Source organism: Schistocerca piceifrons, chromosome 7 (assembly GCF_021461385.2).
Source record: "Schistocerca piceifrons isolate TAMUIC-IGC-003096 chromosome 7, iqSchPice1.1, whole genome shotgun sequence".
Classification (NCBI taxonomy): domain Eukaryota; kingdom Metazoa; phylum Arthropoda; class Insecta; order Orthoptera; family Acrididae; genus Schistocerca; species Schistocerca piceifrons.
Window position 1 is genome coordinate 260,806,013 of NC_060144.1, and position 27,529 is coordinate 260,833,541.

Genomic DNA, 27,529 nt, shown 5'->3' on the forward strand with positions numbered 1-27,529 from the left:
GATCAGAAAATATAACACCATAAACAATAACATGCATGAAAAATCTGCATCATGCTTAAGTTTTAAATTTATTACTTACTGGCAGTCCCTAACAGTCAGTCTTTCCTTCTCATCCCGTATGGTAAGTCTCCCCTGACCTGCAGTTTCGGGTGACTTTCCCAAAATCTACCCCTATTCCCAAACCTCTCCAGTCCCTTTCCTTCACGCTTCTTCCTTCCCCTTCAACTCTTCTACCTGAAGAAGGAGCCACTGGCTCCGAAAGCTTGCCAATCACAACAGTCTGTTATGTGTGTGTGTTCTGCTGCCGCTTGGTGAGTAGATTTTTTATCTATCCAATTAAATAAATTTATCAATAATGGATTGTTTTCATTGTTATAGAGCTTATTGTCTGTCAATTCCAGCCACTCATCCTTCCACTGACGCAAGACTCTGGGTTTCAATAGTGAGGCTATAGCATGCAGGACGACGACATACTGAAATAGCTGAGGATCATGACATGCCTCCTTGGCTGCTAGACCTGCCCCTTCAATCCCTGCAATACCTAGGTGCCCTGGTACCCAGCAGTAAGACACCTTCTTTCCCAGTCATTCTAGTTGGAGGTGGGCATCTGGGATACTCTAGAATACTTTATCTGCTGGGTGCAAAAGTCGTAGAGAGTGAACAACACTCAGAGAATTGGATCAGACAAGAAATTCAGCACTGGAAGAATGTCCCATCTGCTCCAGTGCCTGCAAGATAGGATTAATTCTGCATCAAAGACAGTAAATGTTTGAAGCAGTCAGACCTTGAGGATGCAATCCCAGAAAACAACAGAGCAACCAATGGAGTCCCCAGGTTTAGACCCACTCTTAAAGACAGCTACATAGTTGTGGTGCTCATATAAAATACCAGAAAATATCACATTAAAAACAGAAGCGAGAGTGGAATCTCTCCTTTACTGCACTAAATCTAAAGTGACTCTGGTTCTCTGTAGTAGCCAAGGTGGCAGACAGTTAAAACCCTGTATTAGGATTTGGACTTGCTCCACTGCAAGTGACTCCAGCAATGCCGCACTAGGATCCCAAATGGCCTTATTTGTGGACAAAGGGAGAAAATACATTCCAGAGGGGGACGAGAAACAGTATGGTATGCGAGTGAATTCAGAGCTGCGAGGGAACTTACAAGACTGCACGATGAGGAGTTGCGGTCAATTGTAAGTGGTGACTAACCACCCTCAGCACAGAGACTGGGTATGAGGCTGAATCTGGTAGCGCGCACCGCAGGTTTTGAATTCGTGCCAGACAGCATGGATGTTGAAGACCCCTAGAGGTCTCTGCACAGTCGCGTCGTAAGCCGGGGCGGTAAGTGCCTCCTGGCCCACATTTAATGTGAGGGTGCCAAGGTGGAACACGTGGTCCCAGCAGCCAATGGCGATGTCCCCGATCATGTATTTAAGTGCCTGTCTCTTGCTCTGCCAGTCAGTCTAATCATTGCATGCATCGACATCTCGCCTCAGACAGCATATTTACGTTACTTTTTTCCATGTACGAGTGGACGTGGTTGATTCGTGTGGTTTCCTTGTGACTCCATTGTTTCTTGCTTATTGTTGGTTGTCCTTAGTTGTTGTGTCCATCCTCTCCCGTTTGTGTTGTTGTTCGCGGGCCACTCCATGTGCCCCTCCGCACTTTCCCTCACGGCAACCCCACGACTGTTCCGGTTGTGGTTACAACATTTTTGGTGATGAGGTAAATGGTGGTCATTGTTCGCATGGAGGCGAAGTTGGTCTGTCTGCTGGAGCAACAGCAACAGCTCATGCAGCAGCAGCGACTCCATTTAGACATCTTACAGCAGTCACTGTGATTGCTTACGGATAGAGTTGATGCTAGGGACTCACTGCCACAACAGCTTCCGAGTCCTCGGAGATTAGATGCTTTCCCACGTCCACCATTGTTCCCTCCATTTAATGGCGCTAAATAAGACTGGGAAACGTACTTACATTGACTGAAACAAAATTTCACGGCTTTTCAAGTCACGGACGAATCCTTGCAGCAGTGGTTGTTTTTGTCTTGGGCCTCCCCAGACACGTTCTTTCTTCTCCGCAAGTTGGCACCATTGTCCGATCCTGTGGCTCTCTCTTTCCAGGAGATATGCCTTTTGTGGTGGTTCAGCTGGCTCCCGATCCTGAGGTCCGCACTGCGGCATTGAAGCTTGATAACCCCTCCTTAGAAGAGATCCTCCGCATTGCCCACTTCTTTGAAATTGCTCAGGCAGCCAATGAGTGTCTTGTGGTGGCGATCGATACATCCTGATGGGTTCCACCCTCGTGATGTCACTGTGACCCAGCCAACAGTGGCCAGCGCCCGCCATTGGGACGACACGCTGTCTGACGTCTCTATGGCGTCGACGTCTCCGGTCGCCCCTTATCGCCGGGCGCACGGCACCCTTCCCTCTTATCCCCAGTGCTTTCCTGCACATTCTTGAGCTGATTATCCCCATCACTGGAAAACTTGCATGCTGTGTCACAAGGAGGGCCACATCCAATCAGTTTGTCGTAGTCAAGTCCGTGCGGAAGTTTTTCCTCACACTCAGCCTTTTCACTGAGGATGTCAGTTTTCAGGTCGACATGGGGCCACTGTCTCCCTGATTAATATGGCGACATATGCCCGCTTGTGCCCTCCCGAGTTGACACCTCCCTCTCAGCGTTTGCTTGCCTATGGAGATGGTTCCATTCCCCTTCGTGGGCAGTTCGTTGTCCAGGTGACGTACAAACATGTTCCTTGGCTCCTTACCCTATTTGTCGTGTACCATCCGTTGGCTTCGAATATTTTTTGACTGGATGCGTTTCAACTGTTTGGCTTTTCCATTTCACATGAAGTTAAGGTCGTTTCCAAGGCTGTTCCTTTTCAGGACTTGGACGATCTGTGCTCTGCTATCACATCGTTGTTTGCAACGGATCACGGATGTGCTTCCGATTTTCAGGCGCACATCATGGCCGGTGCTCAAGCAGGATCTTTATCGACTCCAGGCCGCTGGCATTCTGGAGCCTGTGACATACAGTGCCTGGGCAACACCACTGGTGGTCATACGGAAACCCAGTGGGTCCCTTCGGCTGTGTGGGGACTTCAATGATACTGTCAATGCTCAGTCCCTTGTCGACACTTACCCTATTCCCCAACAGGAAGACCTTCTTGCCAAGCATGCCGGGGGCGAGTACTTTTCTAAGATCAACCTGGCTGAGGCATACCGCCAGTTACCCTCGGATGCCGAGTCCCAGAACATCATGGTTATTAACGCACCTTTCAGGTTATACAAGTACGCACCTTTCGGGTTATACAAGTACAAGTGCCTTCCCTTTGGTGTCTCTTCGGCGCCGGCCATTTTCCAGTGGTTCCAGGAGCAGTGTATACAACCTGTGTGAATTATCTGGATGACACCTTCTTCACTGGGCGTTCCCACCACGAACATTTGCAAAACCTCAGCACCTTATTTCACGCTCTGCAATCTTCAGGTTTACACTGTCAGCTGGATAAGTGTTGTTTTTTCAACTGGAAGTGGAATACCTAGGCCACTGGCTTAGCAAGGATGGCATTTGCCGTTTGAGTCGCAATGTCGTGGCCACTGAGGAGGCCCTTCCTCGTCCCAAGGACTTATCTGAACTCCAGGTGTTCTGGGGCAAGGTTATATATTACTTAAAGTTCTTGCCCTAGGCTGCCTCCATTGCTCAACCCCTCAATCACTTTCATCGCAAAGGGGTACCTTTTGATTGGACTCCTGCCTGTGACCAGGCTTTTCTCTATTTAAAGGTGATGATGAAGTCCAACCCTTACCTTACTCCCTTCTCTCCGGACCACCCCTTGGTTGTGGCAGCTGCTGCGTCGGCATACGGCATTGAGGCCATCCTCGCACATCGTGATGCCGTGGCTCCTAACAGCCCATCGCTTATACCTCTAAGACCTTGACCCCAGCACAACGGAACTACTCCCAGATTGAAAAGGAGGCCCTGGCAATTGTGTTCGCCATCTCCATATTTCACACCTATCTCTTTGGGGCAAATTTCACTCCCCTGATGGACCATAAACCATTGGTTACACTTTTCGGACCCCACTCTCAACTTCCTGAGCGGACGGCTCACCATCTACAGTGCTGGGTGTTATTTTTACGAAATTATGCTTACACCATCTGGTATAAGCCCAACACCCACCATGCTAACGTGGACACTTTGTCACGTCTCCCAGCAGGCCCCCATCCTGCCTCTGACCAACAGGAGGTCCTCTGCTTTCACATTGATTCCACCTGCCGGGATGCGCTGGACGGTCTGACTCTTATGGATGCTCACATTGCCGAGGCAACCTGCCACAAACCTGTCTAGCGGCACCTTCTCCATTATGTAGTCCATGGGTGACCCTCCTATGTTACTCGTCGGATGCAGTCTGATTTCAGCCCCTGGTGTCACCTGTCTCACAGGCTCTCTGTGGTCGATGATGTCCTCCTGTAGGCCACGGAGTCTGATGCCCATCAGGTGGTCATCCCTCCGGATTTGCGGCTTCGGGTGCTCAGTTTGTTACACCACGGGATCTGGGGTATGTCCCTTACGAAAGTATTGGCTCGCAGTCATGTGTATTGGCCCGGCATCGATGGCGATATTGACCGTCAGATCCGTGGGTGCACTGTGTGTGCGCATCACCAGGCAAGCCGCCCCCCCCCCCCCCTCTCAGTCTTTTGCACCCTGGCCTGTAACTCACCGGCCCTGGGATCACATCCATGTCGATTTTACGGGCCCGTTTTTGGGGTCCATGTGGTTACTTATCGTTGATGCCTACTCCAAATAAACATATGTCTTCCGCATGGCATCCACCACCACGGAGGCTACACTCACAGCCCTGGTTCTTGCCACTGAAGGCCTGCCTCACACTTTGGTCTCAGATAATGGCTCCCAATTCAAGGCGTCCTCCTTCCACGACTTCTGTCAGGCCAATGGTATCAAACATATCCGTAGCCCGCCTTTCCACCCTTCATCCAATAATGTGGCAGAGAGGCTTGTCTGCAGATTTAAACAGCAGCTGACGAAGGTGATCGACAAATCTCCAACCACGTCGACCCTCACCCTGTTTTTGAGCACTACACCGCGGACCCTGCTCCATTTGCTGATGCCATCCCCCTCCTGCCCCCACTCCCAGCCCTCTCAGCGTTACACCCTCGGCGTGGCCATGTGGACCCGCAAGAATGGGCACAAGGCGGGTTGGACACCTGCCACGGTCATCACATGTGACGTCGGTGCAGACATTGACAGGGTTGGAGTACCACCATCATAATCAGCTCCACCTGAAGTGCTCCCAGGGGACAGGCCCCCTGCTTGGCTACTTATCGACCTGGCCAACATCTTGTTCTTGCCACGGACGCCTCTCAATACAGGGTCGGTGCAGTCCTTGCGCACCGTTTTTCGGAGGGCTCTGAACAACTCATTGCTTATGCCTCTAAAACACTCATGGATGCCCAACAAAAGTATTCTCAAATCGAAAAAGAAGCTTTGGCCATTATTTATGCTCTTCATGAGTTTGGTGTTTTGCTCTATGGATCCAAATTTCATCTTGTTACGGATCACAAACCACAGGTTTCCTTGTTTTATCCATCATCATCACTTCCTGACAAGGCTGCACACCGCCTCCAGCATTGGGCTCTTTACTTGTCTCATTTCAATTATGAGATTCATTTCTGGCCGACGGCTCAACATGCAAATGCTGATGCACTGTCTCACCTTCCCATGGGTCCTAATCTGGCATTCAAGAGGGACGAACTTTTGTGTTTCCATCTGGATGTTGCCGAGCAGCGGGTTGTGGATGGACTCCCCATCACCGGGGACCGTCTGGCGGCTGCTACGGGTTCTGATCCTACTCTCTCCCGGGTTTTACCCTGTATTCAGAAGGGTTGACCAGATCGTCCGTCTGCTAAGACTTCTGACCCATTGTGGAACTACTACCCTTTGCGCTACCGCCTCACGGCTAGGGATGGTGTTATCCTCCTTTCCACCGACAATGCTTTGCCGTGTGTTGTGGTACCTGCGTCTTTGCGTGTTTCGGTCTTACGCCACCTTCACCAAGGGCACTGGGGTGTGTCTCGCACAAAATCTCTGGCGCGCCATCATGTGTACTGGCCCGGCATCAACTCTGAAATAGCACATACGGTCGCTGCCTGCGGCCCTTGTGCGTCACAGGCCGCCGCCCCGAAGTCATCTTTGTCACCGTGGCCTTTGCGTGAGATGCCCTGGGAGCGCATTCATGCTGACTTCGCGGGACCTTTTTTACGTACTTATTGGCTCCTCGTAATTGACGCCTACTCTAACTTTCCTTTCATTGTCCGTTGCACATCGCCTACCACCGCAGCAACCACAAGTGCTCTCACCCGCATTTTTTCTTTGGGAGGCCATCCCTCTACTCTTGTTACTGATAATGGTCTGCAATTTGCCTCTTCCGAATTTGCAGATTTTTGTGCTCGTCACGGCGTTATGCATGTCACAGCCCCTCCGTTCCATCCACAATCAAACAGTGAGGCTGAACGACTGGTGCACACATTTAAGGCTCAGATGTGGAAACTTCTGACTTCTTCTGCTGCTGATGATGTGCTTCTCCAGTTTCTGGCTTCTTACCGTTTCACCCCCATGGGCGACCACAGCCCGGCTGAGCTCTTACGTGGCCGACAGCCTCGCATGCTACTTCATCTTCTGCGGCCTTCCACCTCACGGCCGCGGGTGCCTTCGCTTGGCCGGTTCACCGCCGACGACCTCGTCTGGGTACGGGAATATGGCAGGCGGCCAAAATGGAGTCCGGGCCACATCTTACGACACCGTGACCGACGCCTGTATGAAATCCAGACGGACACGGGTGTTGCAGTGCGTCATTCAGACCAGCTTCAGCCTCGTGTGTCGGCAACGACTGTTCCGAATGCCGCTACACCACCTTCAGCTCTACCTGATGCTCGGGATCTTGGCATCTCTCATTACCCACAACGCAGCCCTCTCACCATCATCTCGGTGCCAGTACAAGAACGGACGCCACCAGGAGATGTGCCCATGCAGGAACCAGATGACCATCATCTGTCGGAGCCAATCTACTTGCCGCCTCCTCCTCCTACGGACGCCGACACATCGCCCATGTCTCCTGTTATATCAACTGGACTTGCCGCAACGGGCAGATTGGCGCACGGGGCCCCAGCAGATTCGATCCCTACGTCTCCTATTATCTCGACCTGTTATCATCGGGGACACTTCCGTCCGTACGGGAAGCCTCCTCCTTGAGACTTTACGGCCAGTCAAACAATGTCTATGGACGATAGCAATCTCCAGGCCACCTCCATCAAGACCAGTGCAAAAATTTCAAAGGAGGGAAAAGTGTTGTGACTCGCCAATCATTCATCATGCAATTACGCGCATCCTCTACATGCGGCACTGTCTGCCGGCCTTGTAGCAGCCGCGCCACCTAAGCGATCAGTCAGGCAGCGGCCGCTAGACTTGGATTCAGTGTTCATTCGAATGTTACCTTGTTCACATGTCTTGCTTGTCAACTTGCTCAGTGACTTATATGTGTTGTGTCGTTTTGAAATATATGTGTTCAACTTGACGTTATAATAGTACTCATTACAATGTATAAGTATAGAAAGAAGTCTTGGGTACCAAGCAGTCTTACAGCAGCCGTACATTATAATTTTTAGTACTGAAACTCAGCATAGTGTTGCAAATTGCCATAAAAACTAGAAAAGACTAAAAACAAAAACACATACACAGAGAGAGAGAGAGAGAGAGAGAGAGAGAGAGAGAGAGAGAGGGAGGGGGGGGGGGGGGGGGGAGGGGCAGAATTCTTAGCCTGTTCTCCTTTTCAGGTTCATAAGTTTTAAATGCATCCAGCCATCTGGGGGCCTACAGATTCTACCAGCAGCTGCCTGGCTTCATCTCTGGCAGCAGCATCCAGCTGGAGCCAACTGATAATGACCAGATGAATGTTGATATTACCTGTATCCCAATGATGAGCCAATGTATATTGACATGGCATATCACTTGTCCAACCACCCCCTCACCAAGGTTTTTGGTGCGGTTTTCCTTGGTGCCACAGGAAACTGCCAAGGGGAACAATGTATACAGCCACCATATCAGCAGTTGGCAAGCAATGAAGCATGAAGTCAATGGCACAATTTTCATCACCACGAACCTCCACCCACGAGGAGTACTCTGTGTACACAGTCTCTCACTATACACTGCAAAACCCACAGTGAGTGCCACCATCCAGGCACTCTCCATGCCTAACACCATTCAGCTATGATATGTTGCCATATAGATAGTGTTCATATACTGGAGTCTACTTATGCTTCCCCCAAGCAACCTTCCAACCATGCACTCCACTAACCTACAGTAATGTCAGTTGCCACAGACGGCACTGGCTCCAGGAACTGCTTCCTGCTCTTCCGAACAAGATTGATGATGCAAGATTATTCTGGAAGTCACGGATAAATGGAGATGTACTGCCAGAAATTGTCAGTTCCGGATCATACAGCTGCAGAAACCATTCCAGCCTACAGTTATAGCCCACCAAAGTGTATCAGTTGTCCCTGTTATAGCTAGCCATTATAAATGAGTGATCATCGGACTGTAAATGCTCAGTGTCACATGATATTATTATTCAGAGACAGAAATTGAAACTGTTAAATACAGCAGTCCAGGCTAAATTTCTACAGGTTATATAGTTCTCTTTCAATGTGTTAGGTTAGATTAGCATATAGGACTGACTACGGAATAAGGCATCATTCATTACCCAAAGCAGAGCATTTCATTTTTGGTAGATTGTTGTAATAAATGTTTATAACTTGTTTCATTTTCTGTTGCCCATATTACCTGTTTGTTATATGTATATATCACCCTGTAATCATGTCCGCTGCTATTGTGCAAGCCAGCTAACTTTTACATCAACTAGTTTCCATACTAAGGTGTTCATTTCCTGCTGCCTTTTATCGAGGACATCAAGCTTGCGTTGGTGAAACACCATTTTTCCCATTCATCAGGCACAGAAGAAGGCCACTGCAGCCTTAACTCAAACACCAGTTTTATTCACCAAGTGCCAGTTATTTTAGGTTGAAACATAATGTGGCTCTAAACCTAGAAATGCTTAACATTAAAGTTAAGTTTCACAGTTTTCAAGATTGGTTTTTCATACAGCTTTGATGTCACTTTAGACTCTTTTTAACATTACCTTCTGCTACTAACACATATTTAGTTCAAGACTTAAAATTCTAACTGCATTTTCCTCTGCATCCATGAGCTTTCCCCCATTTTTATTTCTTTCTTTCTTTTTTGTGCTATCTGTTTGGTAGCACTTTAACATTTGCAGACTCCTAGACCCATATAGAGACAGACACGATACGTGTTTTCTGCCAACTTCAGTCAGTGGCAGCTGTGTATAAAATATGATTGCAGATTGGACTGCTGAGGACAGGAGTAAATGAAACTGTATCACTGATGGTTGCATTGCCTTAGATACATCAACTGTGTGGGTATGAAATTCATTTTGTAAAATTTAAATATTTATTCCAGGCTGAAGGTTTATTTAGCAGTTTACAGATAAGATAGATGTATGTGCGCTGACATCAAAAGCTGGTTCAACATTTTTTTTGGGTAGTTTTAGTTCACAAAAAATTCCAGTTAATACATATGAACTTCCATAGATAATTTCCATTGTAAATCACAAACAGAAATGTCACATAGAACCAACTATATAAAGAACCCAGCCACATTACATATGAATGTAGAGCGACTCACCCACAGCATTAGCATTAATTATGCAAGTGATTCATAGAATACGAAATTAACTAACATGACCTAAAATGTAATTGGACTTGGCCCACAAGCAGTAAATAGCTAATCCTCTTCACAGATAAATCACAACTTTCTCTAGAATGGATCCTCTTTCGATGGTGATATGAAGAGGATGAAGATCATTTCATTATCTTAGCAGCATTATTGAATTGTATCAAAATGGATATCACTTTGAGCATTACACAGTGCTATAGGAGAATGAGGTTATACAACACAACAAGTGCAAATATTTCTAAAGTTCATTAATTCTGTTGAAGAAGGTAGATACATGCTCTACTAACCAATTGTACTTTAGTTTCAGGGCAGGGAGTGTCACCAAGAGGTTTTGCATAAGAAGTACATGGTTTTCCACTGTTCAGGACAGAGAAATGACATTTAATGACATTATATTAAGTGTAAATAAATGAGAACAACAAATAAAATAAGGAAAGACATCTATTTGCTACCAGCTGACTTCAGCTTTTCCTAGCTATATCTCTGTTAAGAAAGGTGGTGTATTATTTTACTGAAGGAGCTGTGCTACATAGTTATATTATGAGCATGGAAACACACAGAAATCCAAGAAAGACAACCTCTGTCACAGCTGATTGACATGGTACTTACTCATGTAACAGCACTCGCCTACAATTTGCTTTTGAATTATTTCTCTTTTGCCAATATTAAGTGTTGACTCTGCTAACTATCAATAAACACTGGCAAGTGGTTTCTTTTAGGCCCTACTTACTTTTATTTGTACATCATTCTCCATGTTTAGTTGTACAGTGTTAGTGGCTTTCATCACATTCAATTTTACATCAACATCTCACATATGACTTTAAAAATCTATATGAAAACGGTGCACGTATTACTTCATGAGTATAAAACTCTATTTCATTCATTCAACAGCTCTGATGTTCTATCATACTCTACTGCCACATTTCTCTTCAGTTATTCCTTTCACTTTTACTGTGGAAAACTTAAGACGTTTTCCATTCTAGCCGCATAACACCACCAGTCAGCTGTCAAGAGCTACTGTACTGTTGTGATTGAAGTTTTCTCACTGACACACCAGCACAACAAACTTGTGCTACAGTGGTAAAATTTACCTTTATCCTATAGTCCCTACCTAGTTACACTGCTCTTGTTTTGAAACTGGCACAGATGATTACGAAGTATCAGACGTCAGGTGCACTATTAAGTTGCTTTCTTCAGAATCAGGTAGTAGGCAAATCTATGTTGAACCTATGCTGAATACTTGTGGAAAACTGACACACTGGGACCGCTTCCCTTACTAAAATGATTGTGGTGCAATTATATGACAGCAAACAATGTTCAACTAAGTAAAATGCCAAAAAAGGATTTTTTTTCTCTCAAAAATTGCAAGAAATAACAACAACTGGTGCTGGAAATACATAGAAGATTTTAAGCATATCTCTTTAACTTGTGTTTTATGGTGATGACAGTGCTGTACAACAGCAATTACTTCGTGGAATTTCGAATGTACAAATTCACTATCGTACATTCAATGTGAAAAATTTCATCATTTTACAAAATTTGCCCGTTCATTAATACAACAAATTCTCCACAAATTATTTTCTTGCAATAACACAGTTCGTATTAATTGTTGGGTATAGTATGAAGTATTGTCAACGAGAAGCTGTCGATTAATGTGTCAATACCAACACTATGCTACCATTCACATACTAAAACGAATACGATTTTGTAGTGTGTATATTACGTAATAGTCTTGTTAGTGTAGTTAACTTTTTTCAGGCAGCCAGTGACAAAACCAACAACATATAGCACAAAAAAAAGATAGCTAAGTGTCGTTTCAAAGGTCACTTACAACGTGAAAAAGAAAAAAAAAATATTTCGGGTAGACATATTAGTACTATGCATGTTACATAATGCGGCAACAAACTGCTAATATTACAAGGTACCGAAAAGAGTAAACTTGACTAGGAATTAAAGTTCTTCGAGATGTTATATAAAGAGACGAGATGTAAATGTTTCACTACTTCACTACTAATTGTAGCAAATGCAGAACAATAAAAATTGATCAAAACCTACCTGGAACTGACGCAGTCTCAGCGCGTACTCCGTTTCATTATTCTCATAGGTCTTATTAAAGCGCTTTACGTAATCCTTAAATAGCGCCTGAGTAGCAGTGTCTATCGGCTTATCTACTCTAATTGGAATGCCTACAAAACATAAACACACCACAGCAACTGTCATAAAAACTGTTTTCCATTCTACAGCCATAACACCACCAGTCACCTGTCAAGACCTATTACAGAACTGAAGTTCGCTCATTGACACACGCGCGCGCACTGAGCAGCTGATAGTTGCTGGCAATCGATCATCGCGTTGCACCTACTCGAAGTGCTACAGATGAGAGTAGATTAAATGTAGGTAGTTTTCGTTCCACACTGAGCTGCTTTTGTTAATTCGTGGGCTTACAAAACTATACATCATCAAACAGAAAAATCATTTTACAATACTTATTTACGTTGCTCAAAGGCGACTTCGGTGCTATCACTCAAGTGGCGGCCACGTAGCATCACTTTTGTTGCATGTGGAATCCCGACTGAGGCAAACGTGCAACAAAAGATATAGCAAGTGGTGCCGTGTGCTTCTGTTGAAATTAAGTGACACTTATTTTTATGACTGACAATATATGATTGAGCCAAGAATCCAATAAGAAGAAGAGAAGGTATAAATGATGGGTTTGGAATTGAATTTTATGCAGGAATATCACAGTGGCGTCAAAGAAACTTCTAATGGAAGTAGTACTCGTAAATGAAGACCCATTCGTGAATTGCTTCAAAAAAATAAAAACTCACTTCGAGTGCTTCTAGAGCTGTGACTCGAGATCTATTAAAAAATTCGATATTCATAATAGAGAGAGACGTCTGGCTCGAGTGAAACTAGACATTTCGTTATTTGACATCTAGCGATTGTCTTTTCGACATTTACACTACATTCTCAAAAGTTCTCCTTCTTTAGTGATGTGTGGATGAATGACATTTATGATGCCCTAAAGACTCATTTAAAAGGTGATATTTTTTTCTTTGCTCTGAAATCTTTTAAAGAAGACGAAATATCACACCCACGAGAATCATCTCATTTTTCAGTCTATGGAACGAAAACTGAATATAGTCTAATCTTCAAAACTGCACAGTTTTTGTTAATGACTACGTATTCGAGTCCTTTGGTAGTGTACACCTACATATATTCATACATACTCCGCAAGCCACCATATGGCGCATGGTGGAGGGTACCCTGTACTACTTGTCATTTCCCCACCTGTTGTACTCGCAAATAAAGCGAAGGGAAAATGGCTGTCTGTACGCCTCCATATGAGCCCTAATTTCACTTATCTTTGTGGTCCTTACGCGATGTATGTTGGCAGCAGTATAAATGTTCGGCATTTAGCTTCAAATGCCCTTGCTCTAATTTTTCTCAATAGCGTTTCTCGAAAAGAATGTCATCTTCCCTCCGGGTATTCCCATTTGAGTTTCTGAAGCATCTCCATAACATGTATATGTTGTACAAACCTACCAGTAAGAAATCTAGTAGCCCGCCCCTGAACTGCTTCGATGTCTTCCTTCAATCTGACCTGGTACGGATCTCAAACACTCGAGCAGTACATAAGAATAGGTCGCACCAGTGTCCTGTATGCGGTAACCTTTACAGGTGAACCACTTTTCCCTAAAATCTCCCAATAAACCGAACTTGATCCTATGTCTTCACACCACAGCTTTCACATGCTCATTCCCCCTCATATTGCGTTGCAACGTTACACCCAGATATTTAAACGACTTCACTATGTCAAGCAGAACACCAGTAATACTGTATCCAAACATTACAGGTTTGTTCTTCCTACTCATCCACATTAACTTACATTTTTCCACATTTAAGGCTATCTGCCATTCATCACACCAACTGGAAATTTTGCCTAAGTTGTCTTCCATCTTCCTACAGTCACTCAACTTTGACACCTTACCATACACCGTGGCATCATCAGCAAACAACTGCAGATCCCTGCCCACCCTGTCTGCCAAATCATTTATGTATACAGAGAACAACAGCGATCCTATCACACTTCCCTGGGGCACTTCTGACAATATCCTTGTCTCTGATGAACACTTGTCGTCGAGGACAGCTTAGTGGGTTGTATTGTTTAAGAAGTCTTTGAGCCACTCACTCATCTGTGAACTTATTCCGTTCGCTCGTACCTTTGTTAACAGACTGCAAGGGGGCATCATGTCAAATACTTTCCGGAAATTTAGAATTATGGAATCTGCCTGTTGCCCTTCATCCATAGTCTCAGTATATCGTGAGGAAAAGGGCAAGATGAGTTTTTCATGAGCGATGCTTTCTAAAACCATGCTGGTGCGTGGAATAAGACAGGTAAGAGATTCACGATAAATGCAGGCTAGGTAAGGGGCCAATGCTGTAGGGTACTCCTTGTAAAATCGAACAGGGATCCCATTTTGACCTGTTGATGTATTTGCTTTCAAATCTTTAAGTTGCTTCTCTACGTCAGGTATTCTTATCTCTACGTTGTCATTCGGGAATCTGTCCGATGGTCAGATGACATTATGTTTGTACGGTTCTCCTGTGTGAACAATTTCTTTAACATGAAATTTAAAACTTCAGCTTTTGCTTTGCTATCTTCAACTGACACGCCAGACTGGCCAACAAGAGACTGAATGAAAGCCTTAGACCCACTTAGCAATTTTAAACACGACCAGAATTTTCTCAGGTTCTCTGTCAGATCCTTTACTAAGCTGTGATGGTGGTAGTTGTTGTATGCTTCGAGCATAGATCTTTCCACAGATGCCGAATCGCTACTAATATTTGCGTGTCGTAATTTGTGTGTCCCATTTTGAACCTAGAGTGCAACAGCTTCTGCTTTCTCAGCATCCGCTGAATTTCATTATTAAATTATGGTGGGTCTTTTCATTCCTTTGCCATGTATGTAAAATAAACACACGGCAAAATTAGGGACACAAAAAACAAAATATTATGCTGGAGCTTCAAAATTAAGTCGAATGACACTAATTGGTCGTGAGGGGAAAAAAGTGGCGGCACAAAGTTTAAGCAATTGTAAGTTTTGTGACATGGACAAAAGTGGTGTCACACAAGTGGCGCCACAGGAATCCTGGTGTCGCAAGTAGCACCACTTTTTTGCATGTGGAAACCCCATTTTGCTGCACTGAATTTGTACATAAGTCACATTGCATGTATACTCTGATTACTTGATATTGTTGATAACACATACACAACAGTTGGATCTGCTAAGAAAATCGTCAGAGGAGTAGGAGTCAACATAAATATAGGGCTCCTCTTACAATGAACTTTATCAGTAATGAAACCTTTTTATGGCTGCCAGAAGGTTACTGAAAATGTCTGTCCCTGAATCATGGGTATATCTCTGGATCCAAGTAAGTGATTTTAAATCTTTCTGAAGATTATTCTTATTTCGATTACTGAATCCATGAACTGAGATTTTGATTTCAACAAGAGATATATTATTAATGCTAATTTTACTAAAGAATAAACACACTGGGAAGCAGTAGTTAGTATCCTCAATTCCTTAAATTGGTCTCTTCTCCTACATAAAATGGCATAAGAGAGGATCTTCCTGTTGCTTAGATGCCAACTCTGCTCAGTGAATGGAGTCTAAACAGGTACAGCTTTGGGATAGGCAATCTGCGACAAGGATTTTTTTCTGCTATTATCAGATAGATTATATAATGGTAAGACAGAGATTTAGGAACCAGGTTTTAAATTGTAAGACATTTCCAGGGGCAGATGTGGACTCTGACCACAATCTATTGGTTATGACCTGTAGATTAAAACTGAAGAAACTGCAAAAAGTTGGGAATTTAAGGAGATGGGACCTGGATAAACTAAAAGAACCAGAGGTTGTACAGAGATTCAGGGAGAGCATAAGGGAGCAATTGACAGGAATGGGGGAAATAAATACAGTAGAAGAAGAATGGGTAGCTTTGAGGGATGAAGTAGTGAAGGCAGCAGAGGATCAAGTAGGTAAAAAGACGAGGGCTAGTAGAAATCCTTGGGTAACAGAAGAAATATTGAATTTAATTGATGAAAGGAGAAAATATAAAAATGCAGTAAGTGAAACAGGCAAAAAGGAATACAAACGTCTCAAAAATGAGATCGACAGGAAGTGCAAAATGGCTAAGCAGGGATGGCTAGAGGACAAATGTAAGGATGTAGAGGCCTATCTCACTAGGGGTAAGATAGATACCGCCTACAGGAAAATTAAAGAGACCTTTGGAGATAAGAGAACTACTTGTATGAATATCAAGAGCTCAGATGGAAACCCAGTTCTAAGCAAAGAAGGGAAAGCAGAAAGGTGGAAGGAGTATATAGAGGGTCTATACAAGGGCGATGTACTTGAGGACAATATTATGGAAATGGAAGAGGATGTAGATGAAGATGAAATGGGAGATATGATACTGCGTGAAGAGTTTGACAGAGCACTGAAAGACCTGAGTCGAAACAAAGCCCCCGGAGTAGACAATATTCCATTGGGACTACTGACGGCGGTGGGAGAGCCAGTCCTGACAAAACTCTACCATCTGGTGAGGAAGGTGTATGAGACAGGTGAAATACCCTCAGACTTCAAGAAGAATATAATAATTCCAATCCCAAAGAAAGCAGGTGTTGACAGATGTGAAAATTACTGAACTATCAGTTTAATAAGTCACAGCTGCAAAATACTAACACGAATTCTTTACAGACGAATGGAAAAACTAGTAGAAGCCAACCTCGGGGAAGATCAGTTTGGATTCCGTAGAAACACTGGAACGCGTGAGGCAATACTGACCTTACGACTTATCTTAGAAGAAAGATTAAGGAAAGGCAAACCTACGTTTCTAGCATTTGTAGACTTAGAGAAAGCTTTTGACAATGTTGACTGGAATACTATCTTTCAAATTCTAAAGGTGGCAGGGGTAAAATACAGGGAGCGAAAGGCTATTTACAATTTGTACAGAAACCAGATGGCAGTTATAAGAGTCGAGGGACATGAAAGGGAAGCAGTGGTTGGGAAGGGAGCGAGACAGGGTTGTAGCCTCTCCCCAATGTTGTTCAATCTGTATATTGAGCAAGCAGTAAAGGAAACAAAAGAAAAATTCGGAGTAGGTATTAAAATTCATGGAGAAGAAATAAAAACTTTGAGGTTCGCCGATGACATTGTAATTCTGTCAGAGACAGCAAAGGACTTGGAAGAGCAGTTGAATGGAATGGACAGTGTCTTGAAAGGAGGATATAAGATGAACATCAACAAAAGCAAAACAAGGATAATGGAATGTAGTCTAATTAAGTCGGGTGATGCTGAGGGAATTAGATTAGGAAATGAGGCACTTAAGGTAGTAAAGGAGTTTTGCTATTTGGGGAGCAAAATAACTGATGATTGTCGAAGTAGAGAGGATATAAAATGTAGGCTGGCAATGGCAAGGAAAGCGTTTCTGAAGAAGAGAAATTTGTTAACATCCAGTATTGATTTAAGTGTCAGGAAGTCATTTCTGAAAGTATTCGTATGGAGTGTAGCCATGTATGGAAGTGAAACATGGACGATAAATAGTTTGGACAAGAAGAGAATAGAAGCTTTCGAAATGTGGTGCTACAGAAGAATGCTGAAGATTAGATGGGTAGATCACATAACTAATGAGGAAGTATTGAATAGGATTGGGGAGAAGAGAAGTTTGTGGCACAACTTGACCAGAAGAAGGGATCGGTTGGTAGGACATGTTCTGAGGCATCAAGGGATCACCAATTTAGTATTGGAGGGCAGCGTGGAGGGTAAAAATCGTAGAGGGAGACCAAGAGATGAATACACTAAGCAGATTCAGAAGGATGTAGGTTGCAGTAGGTACTGGGAGATGAAAAAGCTTGCACAGGATAGAGTAGCATGGAGAGCTGCATCAAACCAGTCTCAGGACTGAAGACCACAACAACAACAACATGATGCACACCAGTCATGAACTGTGCAGTGAACTCAGCCTGCCTGCACTGTCATGGTGAGTTGAGGTCTGTGTGTTACTGAAAGATAGCTGTTAGCCATACTCTGGATGATATCTGGGAGTCTCAAGAGGAAGCTACAAATTCAAACAAACATATGCTTATGAAGGTGGTTTCCTTACTCAGTCCACAACATTGCACCCCAATGAGGAGGCTGACACTTCTGCTCAACTGTCAGCACCTGTAGAGAACATCAAAGCAATACCTGCAGAACAGGAGCTGCCCATACCAGCACCAGCCATCTTCACGAAAATTCACAGATAAATCAAATTCAAATTTTCCCATAAGCTGGGGAAACCTAGCTAAAAAGAAAAAAAAGGGGAACAGAGAGATCTGATGGGGCAGCATCATGTACTAACTTCACCTCAATGAGTGAATAAAGTTATCACTGACTATAAAATGGAATTGTGGCTTCCATTGACATTGGTTACACTGTTCTATTTCCTATTGTTTCTGAAACAAGAGTGAATGGATGTTATCAGTTACTAACTAAGCAGTTATTCATGAGAAAATTATCTGTCTTACCACAATTCCCCCAGCCTAAAATATTGGTATGCTGACAAGCAGATGGAAGAATCTGACAGCTTTAAAATCTCAGGATTAAAGCTTGATGTAAATTCATCTGGGATGAACATATCACAGAACTTCTGACAAGTTTAAGCGAATCTCTGTTATGAAGTGTCTCCCTTCAACAAATGGTCCGAAATGCTTCACATCAAAGTAAATAGCAAGAAACTCATAGCCAATAGCACTCTGCTTTAGCTGCTGCAGCATTAAGTAATTAGAAAATAATGCATGCGGCTGCCATTTGCGATTCAGTTTTTCTTGAAGAGCAGCACCCACTGCTGTCTGGTTTACATCAACAATAATCATCAATGGAGTGCCCAATTGTGGGTGTCCCAATGATGTTGCCTGTGACAGATGTTTCTTTAGTTCATGGAAAGCTGTTTTGGCTCTGAACTCCACAGTATTTTATGATTACCTGTTGCATATTTGCCAGTGAATAGTATTGTGCATGGCACCAGGGTAGCAGCTAGGTTGGTAATAATCCAGAATACCTAGGAATCTGCAGAGACCCTTGTAAAGTGAGGGAAAGGGCATGGATCGTACTGCTTCCACCCACTCAGGCAATGGTGACAGACCTACAGTGAAGACCAGTCCCAGGAATTTAACCTCGCACTTTGTTTCCTTAATAATTATACCATACTCTTGCAGACAGTGAAAAATTTGCTGCTGGTCCCACATGTTGCTTTATTGAAGTGGAGATTACTAGAATATTATCCATATAGCAAAAAATGAATTTTAATTCGTGAAGTAACTCATGCACAAATTGTTGCCAAGTTTGGATAGTGCTTCCAAGGCCAGATGGAAAAACAGTACTGAAGTGAGCCAAATGGTGTGATCCTGCTGTTTTTTGGAATCAGGTTGAATCATGTGGGGGAAAGACTTGGCACATTCTGTAACATTGAATATTCTGGCACTGCTAATGGTTCTGTTGAAATTCATCATATTGGGATGAGAATAGTGATTCTGAATCATGCAGGCATTAAATGCCATACAGTCTCCAAATACTCTCCACAAATTATCTTTTTTTATGGACCACGTGGATTAGGGATGCCCAAGAATTATCAGACCTGGTCACAATACCTGGTTTCAGAAGTAAGTCAGTCTCTGTCTGTGCCATGAGAACCTCCTCCGGAGGCAGCCAATGCAGACAGGCAGTGACAAGTAGACCTGTCTGTGGTATCGATAGCAACGATTCCATGGCGTAGGTGCAAGTTCATAAGTTGGCACTAAGAGACACCGATGACAGCACCGTCTAGCCAGTGCGGTGGAGCTCTACCAGTGTCGCTTTGGATTCAACCCATTTGATTCCAAGGAGACGACCTAGCAACATTATTTCTGTTTCACAGTGGGCAAACCACTACTTATACACAAAGTTAAGTAAAGGTGATTTTAGTTCACACTGCAGTGCTGAGAGTTCTTCCTCACCTGCTTCTCCTAGCTTCCAACCTTTCGGCCAACCTTTCAGTTTTCGGGAGCAGACCCATGCACTGTCTTCCAGGTGGGATATCAAAAGCTGGCGACGAGGATTTCCCTTTCCTCTCTTATCATTTCCTTTTTTGCTCGGTACTGCTTCAGCTTTTTTGTGATATCCTCGTGAGACTGTGTCGGTGTATGACTGCTTCCCCCAGTCGCTACAAGACTTTCGTTTGTGGAAACCATGGCTTTGCCACAGGAACAGGCTTCGCTGTCCGATCTTGTACGTTTTCAGGCTCAGCAAATGACACAGCTGCTTGCTGCCATAAATGGACTGGTCACACTACAAACCGTAGCTACTTTGGCGCCTCCGACACCACTGCCTGTACCAACGGCGCCGCCACTTCATGCCTTCAATCCTGACGTTGAACGCTGGCCAGAGTACATCACCCAGCTTGAGGCACACTTCGCAGCATACAACATACCAGGTACAGGGCGGCTTGCTTTTTTCATTGCCAATGCAGGTGTTGTGTTGTACCGTGTGCTCATGAAATTGTTTTCCACCACCTGCCCAGAAACTAAAACTTATGACGAAGTGATTGACACTTCAAACTCCCACTTCCGTGATAGTGTAAATGTGGTAGCTGCTCACTACAAATTCTTTTGTCTCCGGCGTGGCCCTACTCAGTCCAATAAATCTTGGTTAGTATACCTTCAGGGACTAACTTCTGATTGTGACTTTAATTGCTCGTGTGGATGCTCATATGTAGATATAATGATTAGAGACGCTATTGTGCAGAATGTGGCAGATCACCGCATCTGTGAGCAAATCCTCAAATTTAAAAACCCATCTTTGCAGGAAGTAGTGGACTTGTTAGACAGACAAGATACATTAGACATGGCTACTTCCAGGTGTGTGTACTGTTAGCGCGGCACAACACATGTCCTCCCACCTGACGCCAGCACGGCATGCCACGCCACGCTGCTCACGCGCACATAAACACGTTTCAAGCCAGGCACCTACTCAGAACTGAAGTCATGTCCGAACTGCTTTCATGCCCACCCATGGGACAGTTGCCCATCCCGTCAAGCACAGTGTTATTTTTGTAATAAGAAAGGACATGTGCAAGCTGTGTGCAGTAAGAGAAACTCTAATTCACAATCTGTCTCCCATTCGCATGATTTGCATGGGCATCCCAGCAACGGCAACCGCCATGATCATGATTCACATCAGCCTATGGATGTTAATGCCATTTATTCAAAGCCTTCTGCTTCACGTTCGTCAACAGCTCGTCATTTGCATCAAGCTTTGCCAGACACTTCCTCTCGGATTCAGCGTGATGTGAGGAAACTTTTTGTGACTTTGCACATTTGTGGACGTTCTGTTCGCATGCAGCTGGACACTGGTGTGTCAGTTTCTTTACTGAACAAATCAACATATGAATTGCTTGGTTCACTCCCACTTCGTCGTTCGCTTTCCACGCTGACTGCATTTAGGACAGGAAATCTCAGTGCTCGGCATGTGTAGTTTGCTAGCCATGTATGGTACAACGCCCCATACAGTGTCTTTCCATGTGCTCCGCTCTAGTGATGCTACGAACATTTTTGGCATGAACTCATTTGAACTTATTGGCCTCGCAATTCAGGACTTTGCATCAACCCCAGTGACCATGCAGACAGTGTTGCTGCACTATGAAATGATTTTGCTGAAGTATTTTCTGATGGCCTTGGTTGTGCCACAGACTTTGCAGCACACGTTGTAGTTAAAGACATTGCCATGCCTATTTTGTGGCGCGTATGCCCAGTACCGCACGCGCTGCACGGCGCCGTAGCTGCTGAACTTACGCATTTGCAAGACAGTGGTGTAATCCAACCTGATTCTGCTTCGCCATGGGCTTCGCCTACAGTGTGTGTGAAGAAACCAATCGGTCGTCTCAGTATTTCTGCTGACTTTAAGTCTACAGTAAATCCCCAGACAGTGGTAACTACATTTCCCGTACTGCATCCTAAAGACATTTTTGATAAGCTTGGTGCAGGAAAATACTTTTCCACGATTGACTTGTGGGACGCATACTTTCAGATTCAGCTCAACAAACAGTCGTGGCGCTATTTTGTGATCAATACCCAAATTACATATTATATTCGGTTTATACCAAATGAAGTGCAGATTGCTGCGCCTTTGCATGCCCTTCGGCGTAAGAATGTTCCTTTTGTTTGGTCTTCAGAATGTGACACTGCTTTCCACAAGCTCAAGTCTGCTTTGTTGAGTGACCACTGTTTGATGCCTTTCGATCACTCCAAACCAGTTGTTTTGGCTGTCGATGCATCTTCCCACGGCATTGGAGCGGTTCTCTTGCACCGCATTAATTATGTTGATCGCCCGATCGCTTTTGCGTCTAAGTTGCTCAATTCTGACCAGCAGAACTATTCTCAAATCGAGAAAGAAGCTTTAGCTATTGTCTATGGAGTGACTAAGTTTCATGGTTTTTTGTATGGTCGCAAGTTCTATTTGGTAACTGACCATAAGCCTTTGACATCGTTATTTCACCCGTCAAAGCCAGTACAGGCCCGTACCGCACAAAAGTTGCAACGTTGGCCTTTGTTTTTGTCTAATTACATTTACGAAATCTTGTTTTGGCCTACGGCCCAGCATGGCAATGCTGATGCTTTATCTCATCTGCCTATCAGTGCTGGCGAAGTGTTTGATTCTACCGAACTGTCCCGCATGTTTATTGATTCACAAGATAAGGAATTAGCTGATGGTTTTCCAGTGGATTTTTGGCGCACTGCTGCCGCGACAGCCGCCGATGCTTCTTTCCAGATTCTTTTGCAGTATCTTCATACTCAATGGCCTTCATCTGCTACGCTGATACGTGATCCGCTTGTTCGACATTACTTTGTGCAACGTCACATCTTGTCTGTACACCACGGTGTTATCTTGTTACGAATGGACAATGATCAGTCTCGTGTGGTTGTACCTCGTTCATTGCAGTCGGAAATCCTCCGATTGCTGCACACTGGTCATTGGGGTATAGTGCGGATGAAGCGATTAGTGCGTCGTCACAGCACTTGGGTCAGAATTGATAAACAAATTGAGAATTTGCTTGCTAATTGTCACTCTTCAGCGGAGCATCAATCTGCTCCCCGCCAGCACTTCTTTGCATGGCCGACTCTTACTGCACCTTGGCAGCATGTTCATATTGATTTTGTGGGTCCTTTCTGGGACACCCGCTGGTTGATAGTCACTGATGCATACAGCAACTTTCCTTTTGTTGTACCTATGTCTTCTACTACATCTGCCAGTACTATTCGGGCTTTGACAACTATTTTTTGTATTGAGGGCCTTCCTGAAGTTATTGTCTCCGACAATGGCCCACAATTTGTATCCTCAGAGTTTGAAGCGTTCTGTGCTGTTAATGGCATTTGCCATCTGACCTCAGCACCATTCCACCCCCAGTCAGACGGCGAGACCGAATGCTTTGTGTGCACATTTAAGTTGCAGATGAGCAAATTGCGCACCACGCACTCTCACGAGCACGTGCTCTGAACTTTCCTTGATTCATATCGCTCTCAGCCACGTGGCACCCATTCCCCAGTGGAATTGCTACATGGCCGCACCCATTGGTCACTCCTATAGCTATTGCACCCGCTGCTGTGCGCTCCCACTGCTTCGCCTCGTTCTGACTTGGCGCCGCATGTTCTGGTGTTCTATCATGTTCTCTCTGGCAGGCAATGCTGGAAGCAGGGGGTTATTCTTTGCCAGCTTGGCCGCGCCTTATTTGTCATTCCTGGTCCCTCCAGCACTGTCAAGCGACACCGGAACCAGATCTGTTTGCGCTGTCCTCGGTTTTCTGCCACTGGTTGTTTTCCAGCAGAATTGGAAGCTTCGCGGCTTCTGCCGCCTCAGCCCATCGATGGCGCCTCTGCCGATTGCGTCTCCATGGGCGCGCCTGCCATTGTCGCAGCTGCCGGACCGGTTACATGCACCGGACGGGCACCTCTCACCACCACCACGGCCCCACCACTGGCCATTATCGTGGCTGCCGCCGTGTTCCTCCGTGGTGCCGGAACTGATAGACACTGAGGCTGCTGTCACGCCACCGCCACCATCGCCCATGGAGGTCGTTGCTCCGCCTCCTAATCCGAGCATACCCAGTGGTGGTGTGCACCCTGGGCAGGTTTTCCACGGGGCGTTTTCCTCGCCCCCTCGTGAGCAATTTGGGGCCTCGGGTGGACAGCATGCCCCGGCAGTTCCACTGTCCGCCCCCTCAGCTGTGCCGCCCCTGGGTCCCTCCACCCACCGTCGGAAGCCATACTCAACAACAGTGGGTTGTTTTGGGGGGGAGGGATGTGGTATCAATAACAATGACGCCACGGCGTAGGTACAAGTTCATAAGTTGGCACTACGAGACACCAACGACAGCGCCCTCTAGCCGGCGCTGTGGAGCTCTACGAGGGTCACTCCGGATTCACCCCATTTGATTCCGAGGAGACAACCTAGCAACATTGTTTCTGATTCACAGTGGGCGAACCACTACTTGTACACAAAGTTAAGTAAAGGTGATTTTAGTTCACACTGCAGTGCTGAGAGTTCTACCTCACCTGCTCCTCCTATCTTCCTGCCTTTCAACCAACCTTTCAGTTTTCAGGAGCAGACACACACGCCGCCTTCCAGGCAGAATACAAAACTGTCATCATGTGGGTATAATGTTGGTTAGCATGTGTACTTTTCCTGTTGGTTCTGATGGGGTGGTGAGTGCTGGAAAATCCTAAAGCAGGTTATGAAAAAATACTTCATGTGACAGTGATGTGATAGTGTCTGTAGTACATGAATCATGCTGACTCACTGAGTTCTTCTCGTGTGATACAAGTGTGCACTCTACCACTCTACACTGTTTCAGGTGTGAAATCATAGATGACACTGCAGAGGAACTGAACATGTCCATGCATGAAGCCACAAGCACATCGCATTGCACTTGACCCAATGTGGAAGATGCAGCAGGCAGTATATTTTCCGCAGTTATTGGCACCAATCGACAGTTCACTGGGGCAACCATGAGACAGAAGTTATGTAGAAAGTTTACAGTGATTACAGGGCCAGGCACACCTGCAACTTTGGTTCCATGTTGGGTGGAACTTGGAATCCAGGTGCATGTTAACTGCAGTCATGAACTCTTCACCTGATGTATGGTTATACATAAAAAGTCAGCGTGATTGGTTGACTTCAGAATGTGTGATGTTGGCCAGTGACATAATCTTCCATAATCATGAATGTTCCAGGGCCACTGTCTTAGCTGTTGTTGAATTTTGCTTATGTGGAAATTCCACCTATGCTGTTTGTGATGACGTTTGCATATTTTTTTTAATTGCAGCCTTGATAACAATGTGAACCACTTCCTTCAACACAGTGTAACTCAGTTGATACAAAGTTTCTTCTGTCCAGATGTGAAAGCACTATATTAAATTTATAAATGTTATTGAACACCCTGTGCTGCTGAAATACACATTCAGCTTGCATGAACTGGGACACTGGTCACATTGGCCAGAACACAAGAAGCTTAAAATTTTTGTGTTGAGTATATGTACCCACACCTTGCAAGTTCGATTCTGCAGTGAATGAATAACTTAATGTACCCTATTCTACATCCATTCACAAAACTGCAACATTTTTGCAGGGTCATCCAATTTAGGTTCTTGTGCTACAGTTAGTTTATAGGACTGCAACTTTAACAACTTCGTAGCTATTTGAACAGAGTCACAGGAAAGTACCATTTGCAGAGAAATGATCTTCTAGGAGACCATTCCAGAGCATGTTCATTGCTACTCAGGGTTTCTTCTGTGAGTACTGTACGTGATTTTCTATCTTTTCTGTCAAGAACACTTCCCGTTTCACAAAATTTATTAACCAGTCAATGAATCGAGCTCTGATTAGGAACTTGAACATCAGGAATTCTCTACACACTCACACACAAATCATATATGAACACATGGAATACTTATATTTTCCCATTTCACTTGAAGCACTTTACCTTAATACACTGTATTGCATCACCTAACTAACAGATACTACTTGCCCAAGTTTTCAACTCATACAGAATGCTTGTAGGGGAAGGGGAAATATACAGGGTGATTTCAATTGATCTTCCACTGTTTGAGATGGCCTCATAACAAATGAGTTACTGCAGGTCAATGAAACTTTGTGGAAACATTCATGCGTTCTTTTTGTGCCAACCTGTATAAGTCGCCATCACAATTTCCACAGAGCTAGAGGCACATGTGACAGAACCACTGCTCAGAACTACACAACGAGGTGAAATACTTGGCAAGGGAGTTTTCACCCAGGCCTCAGATTATTAAAGACAACCAAGGGAACATCATAAGAGATGCAAAAGGCATCACCAAAGTACAGAGAGAATATGGCATCAAGCTGTTCACTGAAGCTCACAGCCAATGTCAAGATACCAGAACACAACAGACAATGAATTAGTGATCCTCAGAGAAGATGTGGAACATGCACTGAAAAAGTTGTGGAATCAGAGGGTACCAGGCCAGGATGGAATTACTGCCGAAATCCTAAGAAAATGGGTAACTTGGATGTGGACATCTTGCATAGGCCACGTCAGAGGATCTGGGTGTCTGGAAATCGGCCAGACCTACGCTACCACTCCATTTTCATACCACTGTTCAAGAAAAGTTCTCCACTTAATTGTGTGAACTATCAAGTGACAGCCCACATCTCCAAGCCAGTAAAATCTTGCTCACTATATTAAACGCGAGGCTGAACACCTTCTTACTTCTGCAAATATCAGATGAACAAAACAGGATTGCTCCAGGCAAGAGGGCAAGAAAACCCAAGAGCAGATCCTAAATATCTGACAGTTCATAGGGAAGGCAAGGGAATATAATATCAAGATATTCATGTGCATGATGGATTTTAAAAAAAGCTTTCAAAAAGGTGAAATGGTCAAAGCTACGGATTATCCTCATTCAGATGAGTACACCGAGACACCTCGTATATCTGATCTGGCAACTGTACTTTTTGAACAAAGTGACAATAAGAGTCAACAATACCATCTCAGAAATCTTTTCTACTGATGCCAGCATGAGACATGGTTATATTTTCTCCCTAATGTTGTTCAATGCACACAGTGAGCACTTTATGATGGAGGTTCTTGAAGAATGGTGTAATGACATCTTTATAAGTGGCAGAAAAATTAACAATCTCAGGTATGGAGGTGACACTCTGATAACTGCAACAGACAACATCAACTTGAAACCATCATAGGAAGATTGGCTGAACAAAACAGAGAACATAGTCTTTAAATCAACAACACATAAAGTTTTAGTCTTCAGTTATTTATTTTAAAGTTTATTTGTGTTAATATTTTTTGTAGAAGTAACTTGTTAGTGGATTTTCATTAATCTTAGGCTTTCTTCCTGTGTTATTGACCCAAGTGGTCTGTCATTCATGAGTGTGCTTACTTTGTTCATACAAGTCTCAGTAGTGTGTTTACATTTCGTGGCGTGCAGTTGCAGCTGTAGTGGTTATAAAGCTAAGTACTGACAAAGTTGTTTGTGCTCTGTTATACAGTTATTAAACTCAATGGTGTTTCATGCTGTTTGTGGCAAAATAACAATTTAATAAACTTTTGGAAATATTTCCTCATTGAGTTTTTT

The 27,529-nt window shown here is 44.4% G+C and overlaps 2 protein-coding genes across 4 annotated transcripts in view; one reads left to right on the forward strand and one right to left on the reverse strand.

The window, feature by feature from the left end:
• LOC124804926 (cathepsin O-like) overlaps positions 1-12,128 on the reverse strand; it is an 86,061-nt gene extending 73,933 nt beyond the window's left edge. The window contains exon 1 of the mRNA XM_047265301.1: positions 11,885-12,128. Within this exon, the coding sequence (XP_047121257.1) occupies positions 11,885-12,076 (192 nt within the window). The 5' untranslated portion in view covers positions 12,077-12,128. The remainder of the gene's footprint in view (positions 1-11,884) is intronic.
• Positions 12,129-12,462: 334 nt separating this feature from the next.
• Positions 12,463-27,179, forward strand: LOC124805133 (proline-rich receptor-like protein kinase PERK2). 3 transcript variants are annotated; one of them, XM_047265592.1, is made up of 3 exons: positions 12,463-12,527; positions 20,148-20,340; positions 23,728-24,301. In XM_047265592.1, exons 2-3 carry the CDS (start codon positions 20,260-20,262, stop codon positions 24,232-24,234), a joined length of 588 nt encoding a protein of 195 aa, XP_047121548.1. In that variant the 5' UTR covers positions 12,463-12,527; positions 20,148-20,259; the 3' UTR covers positions 24,235-24,301. The 3 variants fall into 3 exon arrangements, with proteins under 3 accessions (XP_047121548.1, XP_047121550.1, XP_047121549.1); XM_047265594.1 differs by lacking the exons at positions 12,463-12,527; positions 23,728-24,301 and adding exons at positions 15,141-15,264; positions 24,754-27,179; XM_047265593.1 differs by lacking the exon at positions 12,463-12,527 and adding an exon at positions 15,141-15,264.
• The last annotated feature ends 350 nt before the right edge of the window (positions 27,180-27,529 follow it).

What these genes read in the sequence shown, in the direction of transcription:
- LOC124805133 (XM_047265592.1), top strand. Translation starts at nt 20,260, where the DNA reads ATGCCTTCAATCCTGACGTTGAACGCTGGCCAGAGTACATCACCCAGC. An exon ending in CGCAGCATACAACATACCAG is followed by an intron (nt 20,341 to 23,727) that starts GTACAGGGCGGC and finishes GTTTTCCAGCAG; the next exon opens with AATTGGAAGCTTCGCGGCTT.